Genomic DNA, 10,989 nt, shown 5'->3' with positions numbered 1-10,989 from the left:
CGAAATGCACCTAAAGGTCCCGGGCCATTTTTCATCCCTTCCTCTGTGGAACAGGGAGATAGCTGTGTCTTGATCAGAGATGGAACGTGGGCGATGGGAAGAAACGGCTCAGAACAGAGCAGAATTCTTTCTGAAGCTCTGGTGCCCATACTGGGCATCTCTGCTTGTGCGCCGTGTCCCTGCACTCCCCACCCCTTCAGGGATGATGCACTGCAAAAACATTCGCTCTCCGCAGGACGCCTCTCAGTGGTTCATAATCTTGCCCCAGGTTTAAAATATCTGCCCAAGCAACTCGGGTGAAACGCTTTTTCATTGCTCTTTCCTCCCTGCGGGCGCTCCCCACCCTCCGCTGCCAGAACCTTGGGGATGTGCCTAGACCCGGCGCAGCGCAAGTCCCGGCCAACCGCGAGCAGAACAAACCCTTGGCCGGCGGCCAGGAGGCTCCCTCCCAGCCACCGCCCCCCGCCAGCGCCTTTTTTTTCCCCCATACAATACAAGATCTTCCTTCCTCAGTTCCCTTAAATAACAGCCCAGGGAAATCTCAGAGCCTTCGTCCAGCCACGGGCCAGCATGTCTGGGGGCAAATACGTAGACTCCGAGGTAGGCTTGGGTGGGTGCGCGCCGGGCCCTGGAGAGCACAAGAAGTGTCTCCTGCTATCTCCCACTCCAAATATTCCGACTGCTTTCCTTGCCCCAGCCCTCTCTTGACTTTAGAACACTCCTCTCGCGCTGGCACCTCTGAGGAATGGGCCTGGGCGGGGAGCTGAAGAGAAGGCAGGAATGTTTTAGATTTTCCTATGAGAAAGGGGCCCTGGGTCCCCCAAACTAGAGAGAGGAGGAAAAGAGGACGGGGGTCCTGAAATTAGGTCTGCTTGCCGGACCGAGGACGTATTTCTAGGTGGGTCCGGGGTGCTGCTTTATTTCGGGACTCCCACCGTCCAATCCCTGACTGCTGGGAGGCGGCGAGCTGGAACGCAGGGTGGGAAGTCATTCACCCGCAATCCTGGGGACGGTCCCCGCGATTCCCCGCCAGGCACCTGGACCGGTTGGCCGGAACGGCAGAGTCATGTTTGCACTTTCCAAAGCTCTTGGGCCACCTCAAGAACTCTTCCTGCATCTTGGCGCCTGGAGGGGGTGTTTGGAGAAGGATGGAGCTCTACTCTCCCCAACTACCACCACCAGGTCCAACTACCCTCCTGTGCTCGGGCTCCGCCCGAGTGTGGAGACCTCGTTTTCCCAAACAGGGCCGCCGCTCAGCCACCGGCCGGCAGCCTAGGAGTGACCTGAGGGTGGGTCGAGGGCGCAGTGCAGGTGAGATACCATTGTTCTAGGGAGTTTAGGGGGGGTGACACATGGCTTGGCCCAGAGATGGGGGCTTTCGGGCTGTGACCACTACGAGCGCGGGGAGAGCGTAGGGACAAAGAGCGCAGAGGGAGATTGGGGGGTGGGGCGCGAACAGGTGCGAGGGATATGCGACCTGGAAGCAACAAAAATGGGGACAGCCCATTTTTGGGTCGGGGGTGTTCAACCTGGATCTGAAAGATAAACTGGAAGAGCTTACTAAGAGGAGGAATGGGGGACGGGAAAATGGAGCAGGTGAAGCACTCAGGAGCGTGTCGTGGCGGAAAGAGTGGCTGGACAGACGTCAGAGATCGGATCCCCTCGCCTGCTGGGGTCTCCGCGGGGTACCGCGGGGTACCTCCGGCAGGGCGCACGCTGGGCGGGGGCCTGGGCTGACTGCGCCGCGGGGTTTGCCCTGACCCCTGGCGGCGGGCGGGGGAGACAGGAGCTCCCTGCCTGGTACGGAGGGGTGTGGTGTCCTCTGCTCGATCCTCTTAAAAAGCTAGCGGCGCCAAGGAGTTTACTGTGCGCTGAGCCACCGCTGCCGAAGCGGTTAGTTCGATTTTGAGCCTCGAGGTTTGCTCCGCCGCCGGCCTGACTTCTGATCACTTGTTTTCCTTTTTGAAATTTTCTTCCCATTGCCCGGACCACCCTCCCCCTCCTGGCCGTCTGCCCTCCGCAGGGACATCTCTACACTGTTCCCATCCGGGAACAGGGCAATATCTACAAGCCCAACAACAAGGCCATGGCAGAAGAGATTAACGAGAAGCAAGTGTACGACGCGCACACGAAGGAGATCGACTTGGTCAACCGCGATCCCAAGCATCTCAATGACGACGTTGTCAAGGTAAGGTGAGGCGGCCAGCTTATAAAGGACGCCCCCACCCCACCCCACCCCCGCCCCTGAGACGCTGTCAGGGTTGGGACAGCTCTCTTCTGGCAAGCAGGCTGTGCATCCTTCTGTACCTTTGCCACACATATCGTTTTCTGGGCTTGATGTGTGGGAGCTCCAGCAGTTTTCAGAAATGTCACATATCCCCTCCCCCCTCCTGCTGGCTAGTTCAGCCGGAATGTAGCTAATGGAGTTTCATATAACTGCACTTTTCCTACAACTGCACTTTTCTCCTGGCAAATGAACCTCTGGATCTCTGCAACAGATTGACCCACACTCCTCGGGAGGGTGGGACAGTTGCCCTGCAGGTCACCCTCTGTCTATTCCCAGGCTTAATGTCTAGTGAAGGGTGGTGCCCTATTGCACATAGAATTAAAGCAGTAAGGTCATTGCATAAGATCTTGTGCCAAGATGAGAACCGGAATGCAGAGTGGGCAGATTATCGTAGCTCCAATCAAGATATTTTCTTGAAAATAATACAGTGGGTAAAAATGCTTCAGACTAAGTACAAGTAATACATATAGTACATATTATATATAATAGGATATAATATTATACATATGAAAGGTATTTTAACTGGAAAGGTATTGTACTCATGCACAATCAAGCTAATTTACACAACCAAAAATAATGTGTACTTCTTGATTTCTCCCACAGACACCTCTAGTTAGGTATATAAAATTGTTTCTTCAGTGACTACCTGAGTCAGCCTTCCCTCAGCTAATGGGACACTCAGGTTGGAGTTCCTTTTTATACTTTCAGAATGTTTTTAGTGATTAAAAAAAAAGTTAATTGAAGGAGTTATTGGCCAAATTTAGATTTCAATCAGTGGTCAGTTTTTGATTATCATTATATTATTCAACTTCGACCCTTTTAGCAAATCAAGTCAGAGAAATTTATTGTCTGAACCCATCTGGATTGGGAAATCATGGGCCTAAGCCATTCTTGGCAGAGAGTTTTCTTTGAGGGGTGGGGAAGGCCAAGGAAAATCCTGGCCTGAAAGATTACAGTGTGAAGACCCAATTCTGCATAACCCAGAACAGCCAATGGGGCAGATGAGTGATTTCCACGTACCCAGCCTTCTATCTGTGGATGGGAGGAGCTAGAGCTCAGAAACTGTTCACATTTATGAATAATATATTTCAAAAAGGGAAACAATTTAACCTGTAACTGGAAGGAAAATGTAACTGTCAGAACTGACTCTCTTGGCTTGCTGATGGAGGAAAAAGGAAAACTGGAGCATTAGCGGGTTTTTCTACTAGCCAGATTATGGAATATTTAAAAGCCGCAGCAATAACAAGAGTAGTTTATAAACTGGAAATTAAAGTTGATAAAAACTATTTACTAGAAGCATTACTTCAAAGGGGCAAGGGGGCGGGGCAGGGCATTTTTATTTTTTGCCAGTCTCATGTAGCTTTGGATGAGAAGAGATGCCAGGAAAAGAGGCAGATTTCAGAAAGGGCCAGCTTCATTGGAGCCTCCCTGTTGTTCCACCATAGTGTGAGTGGGGTTCCTGGAGCAAGCAAGCCTCCCAGGATGAGTCAGAGAAGCCAGCAGTGTGGATGTGGGTCTCTACACATAGCATGACTAAGCTGAGAAAGAAAGGCCCCACTGGGAAAAGAGACTTCAACACAGATGGAAAAAAGGCATAACAGGCTTAGAGGAAATAGCAGTTTACAGAATAGCATTTCAAAGAGCAAGTGTGGGGATCCTCATATTAAAAAAAAAAAAATTAAAAGGAAGAGTTACAGCAAGCTCCTGCTGGCCTAGAGAAAGCAAACCCCTCCCATTTGCTCCTATGAGCAAAACAAGACAGTTAGACAGAAAAATCCACCTTGGGAAGATTTTGGAGACCAGCTGCTTGGTCAAGAGAGGACTTCAGAGAATGCTCTACAAAGACAGACCCAAGCTACAAGTACAAATTTTGCCCAAAGAGTGCTGTCTGCCAGTAGAGCCAGGAAGGGTGGCCTATATTCTATGGAGACTCCTATTTTATAAGTGTTTTTCTTTGAGTCCAAGCACAGACATAATGACAGAAAGAGGGATGATTCTCTCCAATGTACATGGCAGTAAATAATAAATTTCCCTAAATTTTCCTTTTGATGACACAGACTTCTTAAAATAACAAAATCATCCCAAGTTCTGTGAATGCACAGTAGCTTAAAACTTCATGTGATAATAGAAGAAGCAGTGGTCAGGATACCAAATCAGGTAAGGAAAGGCCTGTTTGAAAGGCAAGCAGCTCCATAAAAGCTGCCTCTGCTGAGTCTGTCATCTCTGGCCTCTTGTGGCTCTTTCAATTTCAATTTCAAATAATTAACATTAAATAAAATTTAAAATTCAGTTCCTCAGTCACACTAGCCACACTCTGAGTTCTCAGTATATGAGGTTACCGGCTCCTGTATTAGCACAGGTACAGAACATTTCCATCATCATGGAAATTGCTTTTGGACAGCGCCAGACTAGTTCCCTGCACTTTTAAAAGTCTCTTATACCAAGTTTAGAAAAATAACTCTAGAAGGAGAAGAAATGAAACACTGATGTACAGTGTGAGGAACAGCATGGTTCATCTGCACAGTGTCCTTTCAGTCTCATAAAACAGCTACTTAGGGAGGAAAAGAAAACTCAGAAGCTGGGTATGCCATGAATTTATATTTTAAGAGGGTAGAGTATTATCACCTATTCCACTAGTGATAATGACATAAATTGGTCTATACAATTCATTCCAATAAAATTAGTTTATCTCACTAAAGGTTTGCTATACTATGAGATATCTATATAGACATTTGTCCAAAAATAGTAGGCTATGAATGCTTTTTAAAATTTCTTCTGATTAAAGTGATCACAACTTCAGACCCTCATTCTCTCTCTGAGATTTCTGTCTTCTTTTTATGTTCACATTTTCATTTGTATGTTTACTATGCACTTATTTGTAACTTCTATATAAATAAAATGGGTTCAGATATCATATTAGCCATCAATCAATTCCTTTGTTAAATTCATCATATGCTAGACTACACACTGTGTTACATACTACAAAGGATAATTCCCAAAATAAGTCCTAACAATCACAAGGATTACAGTTAGTGAGACAAGATGTAAATAGATAAAAAGTCTAAAAAAATACACACACACACCATATCACAATAGTAAGTCACTGCCAAATGGTAACTAATGGGTCCTTTTTGCTTTGACTGCCAGGAAACATATAGCTAGATTTTAAGTTTCATTAACCCATGTTACTTAGTCTTTTCCACGTATGGTTTTGTATTTTCACTTTCTTTTTTAAGACAGGATATTTTATGTGGTGTCTACTATAAAACTTCTCATCATCATTTTGGAAATAGATCAAATATATAATGTAATAAGTCAAAAGTAAGTATTATTGAGTATTGAATAATAAAAAGGTTTTTAAAAAGTGAATGGTATTATCTTGATCTTGCTAATCAAACAATGTAGATGTATATCGGATTATCACATTGTACACTTTGAATACATTCAATTATACTTGTCAATTATTCTTCAATAAAGTTTTTAAAAAAGTGAACGATATTGATGTTAAGTGTTAGGGAGACCTTCCTGTGGAAAGCACAACAGGGTGAGGGAAGGGAGACGGATTATAGTTTAATAGAGAAGAGCACAAAAGAGTGCAATCTGAGTTGGATCACAAAGGACAAATAGAATGCAAATAGCTGAGAAAAGCACAGGAGGGCGTTCTAAATAAACCAGGCAGAGATGGGAATGTCTCATACAGGGCATGATGGAAGGTTTAGTAGCCCGTTTTGATCGGAATTAGAGAGTTCATGTGGCAGAACGGTACATCATAAAGATGAGCCAGATGATCATGGCCAGACGGCAGAGTCCTTTATTCAGCACTCATGATAACTTTGGACTTTATCATCTCAGCAGTGAGAAGGCAAGAAGACTTCAAGTTTGAGTATGATATGGTGAGGGTGGGCTTTCTGGAAGATGACTAGTTAAACTATACTATGTAAGGAAAGGTAGACAGTCTGGATGAGCAGAGAACTGTTACGAGGTAATTGTATTATGGTCTAGACATGAAATGAGAAAGACGGTATGCAGTGGCACTGGGGATAAAAAGCACAAAATGGCAGAATTTTAGAATTGGAAGAGAACATAATGGTTACCAGCCTAACTTCCAATTATTTAAGGGAAATTTAAATAAGGAAGTTTAAAATTTTATCCATGTTTTCAAATGATTACTGTCCAAAACAGAAATTTTGAAATATAAGGAAGGATAGACAAGATTATGTGATTCTTATAGACTATTGCTTTGAGGGAAGGAATGAATTGAGATGATTCTGAGATTAGTCCTGAGAAAAATCAGAACATATGAGAGAAGAACTTGGTTGGAAAATAAAAATATGCATTTGTAACTTTCTATCCTAAAACTTGAATGTAATAATTCTTAAATATTTTCAGACACAAAATTTTCTTTGGAAGTCAAAAAAAAGTCATACACATGGTAATCAGACCGGTTTTGATTTCAAAATGACGTCCTAATGCATCCCTGATCCCTTTCAGCTAGAAAGCAATCTAGAGACATTGACAATTAATCTCAATATAAAGGTCATTTTTAATTCTCTGTTTATTTGATATACATATAATCAAAGCATAAAACTTAAAAGATCAGATGGTCTCAAAGCACTAAGTACCCTCTTAATATTTTCTTCTGTTGGAGTTGGTTTTTTTGGTTTATTTGTGTAGGAGATAGCTTCACAAGATGGTGATAGACATGCTGCCACATAGGACGAGATCATGCATGGAATTCAGAATCTCCAGCTTGTAAAGGAGCATTATGGTCATTTTTGGTGGGAAATTATTCTCACATCACTGAATAAAGAATGATACTAAGTTGGGGGTTATTACTCATTCATAAGCATCTGAAAACACAAGTTTAGCCAACAATGATATACGTTTTAAATGTTTATTAAAAGAAAGTCTCTTTTTCTTCTCCATCTCCTGTCATCAAAAGACACTGAAAGATTAATTCAAATTTGGTTTGGTTATGAAATTTCATAAAACTTATTAAAATTTAGACAAGATACACCAAATGTCTTTGAATTATGAAAAAGTTCATGGTGTGGCTTATTCTTCCAATTCACAACAGCATTGGCTACATTTTAAAAGAGCTTAAAGTAAGAACAGCTGCAATAGTAAACAGCATTTGGAAAGTCCAGTAATTTGAAAAACCACCTGGTTATGCATCCTGCCCACTCAAGTCCATAAAATAACAGACATTTTCATATTCTGAATGAAACTGCTTTAATTTGCCCTACTTTTCAACATAAGTTCTCTATGATGAAACACGCACAGAGAATTGGCCCCTGCAAGAACAGGGCTGCGCGCACTGATCTGTGGGGTTCTGGACCCTTTCATGATACTCCTGGCTTGGTTTGTGTGAGGAAAGGGCAAGGGTGCTGTTTTCATACAAAGGTGATTTATGCCAAGAAACACTCTTTTTTCTTCCACACTCTGGATCTTATATATATTATCTGTTTTACAGTACCCTAAAGCCATAGAGAAAGAGATTTGCTTACTATACTTCTTTTAAAAGAAGTTTCTTAAAAAAAGAAGCCCCCAGCCCCAAGATAAATGCCTGGTGTATAGGTACTCAGAGGCACCTTGATAGAGTGGAAAGAGTATTGTGCCAAGATAAGAAAAAATATTTTTGCAACTTTTGTAACTTTCTTCTCTAAAACTTGAACGTAATCATTCTTAAATATGCACAGACACAAAATTCTTTTCCTTTAACAGTCAAGGGAAAGCATACACATAGTAATCAGATCAGTTTTGGTTTCACCATAATGGCCTAAAACTTTCATGATTTCTTTCAGTTAGAAAGTATCTAGTCCCATTAGTGGAAGACTGGACACCAAGGAAGAAGTAAAGAATGGTTGGGCCAACAGTAGTCCCCGAGAATTGAGCTTATAAATAGGAATCAAACTTGTTTGGCTAATAAAAGCTAATAAACACCAGCCCTAAAAATATTTTGGGCAAGCTATTTTGTTTCTATGCTTCAATTTCTCTAACTATAAAGAAAAGAATGAGAATCATTCTCATATAATAGCATTCCCTCAAAAAGTCATCTACCTTTAAGTAAATAATTATTACGTACTATGTCAGTGGCTACCATATGGAGCAAGATAGATAGGAGCACTACTCACAGAGTATAAAGCTATTTCCTTGCCTCTATATAGTTTATTTTGCAAACTTTTGCTGGAATTTCTTTAACAAATTCTACTGTCTGTTAAAACTTTATAACCTTCAGGGCTTAGTTCAAAAAATGACTCATTTATAATGCCTCAAATTGTTCCTGAGCCAGTAAACAAGGCATGGGCAAAATAAGGAACATATATATTTTTAAACAATTTGCCTCTGTTCCTGTCCTATTTAAAATGTAATTAAATTATGGAAAATATTTCTGTCCTTTCATATTCTCTCTTCCAGCATTGGCTCTCAACTTCTAATATTCCTACTGAATCCTTAAAATTTGCAGCTCTTTAAGAACCTTATAGCCTCTTTACAAACCCAAGAGGGTTATAAAAATGTGGCTAGGCATCAGAATCACCAAAGGAATTTTTTTAAAATACAGGTGCCCGGGGAGGCTGGGTGGCTGTCGGCTGAGCATCCGACTTCAGCTCAGGTCATGATCTCATGGTTTGTGAGTTTGAACCCTGCATGGGGCTCTGTGCTGACAGCTCAGAGCCTGGAGCCTGTTTCGGATTCTGTGTTTCCCTTTCTCTCTGCCCCTCCCCCACTTGTGCTCGCTCTCTCTCTCTCTCTCTCTCTCTCTCTCAAAAAGTATTTAAAAAATTTAAAAAAAATACAGGTGTCTGAGCTTACTATAGATCGATTAAGTTAGAATATCTAGAGTTGGAGCCTAAGGATCTATATTTTTCAAAATTCCCTATATGATTTTCACAATGTAATTACATTTTGTATAGGTTTAGAAAGTTTGGCTTAAAGACATACACCATGGATGGCTCTATCCTAAGAAAATAGAGGACTATATACTAACACTGTATAATTCTAGATATTCTCCCTTCCAGAAGAATATTTGAGGATTAGGCTAGCTTAAACCTACCAGAGAGTTTCGAAACACCATGAAAGGCTCCCAAATCCACTTTGCTCAATGATTCTCCATCCCTTGAGGCCACTTGGGTTTATAGCCAACCATAAACTTAGCACTGCAGGGTGACCTAGGAGTGGGTAGCCACAGGCTCTAGTTTGTCCCATTCAGACCAGTTGGTAGTGATCAGCCCCAAGTAACTATTGGCCTCTTAATATGGCCCTTAATAGTGCCATAATAGGCCTTAATAGATATGGCCTCTTAATAGTGCCCCTTCCACATTCAGAAGTGTCATAGCTTAAGAGATAAATTATATGGTCATAGATGGATTGGCAATGGCCTATAGCTGATTCCTATAACTTGGATTACACTGGAAATCCCGACACACACTAATTTTTAGCAGAATGGGCAAAATTTCCACACGCCAGGCATGACATGCCTTTCTTTCCAGCTGACCCCTTCCTGCCCTTCATCGCAACCATCAAGCTGCACTGTAACTTGAAGGAGGAGCTCTTAAGTGCCAATCTACTCTTCTGTCAGCCTTTAGTTTCTCTCCCTGCAACACAGGGTTAATGAAACTGACATCCTTCCATCACATATTTTGTCAATTCCTCCGTCAAGGATTAAAATGTTTAAAATAGTTTTAACTATTTTTCAGTTAGTCCAGGAAACATAAAATGGCATGCTTTTCACATGAACCATTGTTTAGGGTTGGGGGAAGTGTTTTTAATTTTGTCTTAAAGGAAATCTGCATGATCCATGTACTGTGCAACTATCAGGGGAATTCTTTGATAGAACGGATTTACACCTGCACAGAATACATATTTCCTGCCTCTCATGGGAACTATGTTGATGTTTCAGATATAAAATACATCTTGTTTTCTTTTATTGAACCTTGAAAAGATGTCTTCTTGTTGGTCATTATTTCATGGCAGGGGAAATACATATTCCTAAAGGCACAACCAAGCTTCCTCTTCAGCTACTGTCAGCTGTTTAGGTAATTAAGAGCCAGGCATTTTTAATTTGGAGGAGGCTTAAATAAATTTGATGTTGTGTATATGTGCTTAATATTCTATCTTACAGCAATTTAAAAGTAAAATTTTTAAAGCTGTATTCAATATATAAACCTTTCCTGAGCCCAGCAAGGACATTACAGTAAAAATGGACATTGATAGAGTCTATGTAAAAAGATAAATTGTGTCTAGAGCTTGCATTGGATCATCTCCTATTTGTTGCAGGTATCAAACACAATTACATCTTCTCACTTACAATGAGTAACTGGAAAAGATGCTGATATAGGGACCCAAGTAGTTGAGAAAGTGTAAGACTGGGAAAAAAAGAAGCAAAGATAGAGAAAAAAAGAAGGCCCCTTCTCCCCATCTTGCCATCCACTCTGTGCTAGAATGAGCTTTGCACATGCCAACTCCAGTATCCCAACGTCCATTTCTTTCTTTGCACAATGCTGCCATGTCTGATGGCACGGTCAGTGGGGAGAAAGCAAGGGACACAACCAATACCCAGATCAGCAGGGTCTTCTGTGCCTAGCCAAGGCATTTGTCCCTTTATAAGCCACAGCAATCCACCAAGGCATCATTAGACCAGGAAGCGAACTGATGAGATAAGGCCTTTACTAATAAAAAGGGCTAAATTCAAGCAGTGGGGC

The 10,989-nt window shown here is 42.1% G+C and overlaps 1 protein-coding gene across 2 annotated transcripts in view; it reads left to right on the top strand.

Moving 5' to 3' along the window:
- Window positions 1–467: 467 nt before the first annotated feature.
- Window positions 468–10,989, top strand: part of CAV1 (caveolin 1) — a 34,829-nt gene continuing 24,307 nt past the window's right edge. Inside the window, exons 1-2 of one of the 2 annotated variants that reach the window (XM_058724516.1) lie at window positions 468–600; window positions 2,024–2,188. In XM_058724516.1, the coding sequence (XP_058580499.1) occupies window positions 571–600; window positions 2,024–2,188 (195 nt within the window). In that variant the 5' untranslated portion in view covers window positions 468–570. Of the gene's footprint in view, window positions 601–1,161; window positions 1,312–2,023; window positions 2,189–10,989 lie in introns of those variants that run through there. The other variant, XM_058724517.1, reaches the window with a different exon arrangement.

Source organism: Neofelis nebulosa, chromosome 4 (assembly GCF_028018385.1).
Source record: "Neofelis nebulosa isolate mNeoNeb1 chromosome 4, mNeoNeb1.pri, whole genome shotgun sequence".
NCBI classification, from domain to species: domain Eukaryota; kingdom Metazoa; phylum Chordata; class Mammalia; order Carnivora; family Felidae; genus Neofelis; species Neofelis nebulosa.
The sequence above is the reverse complement of the archived record's forward strand: the minus strand, read 5'-3'. Positions and strand labels throughout refer to the sequence as shown.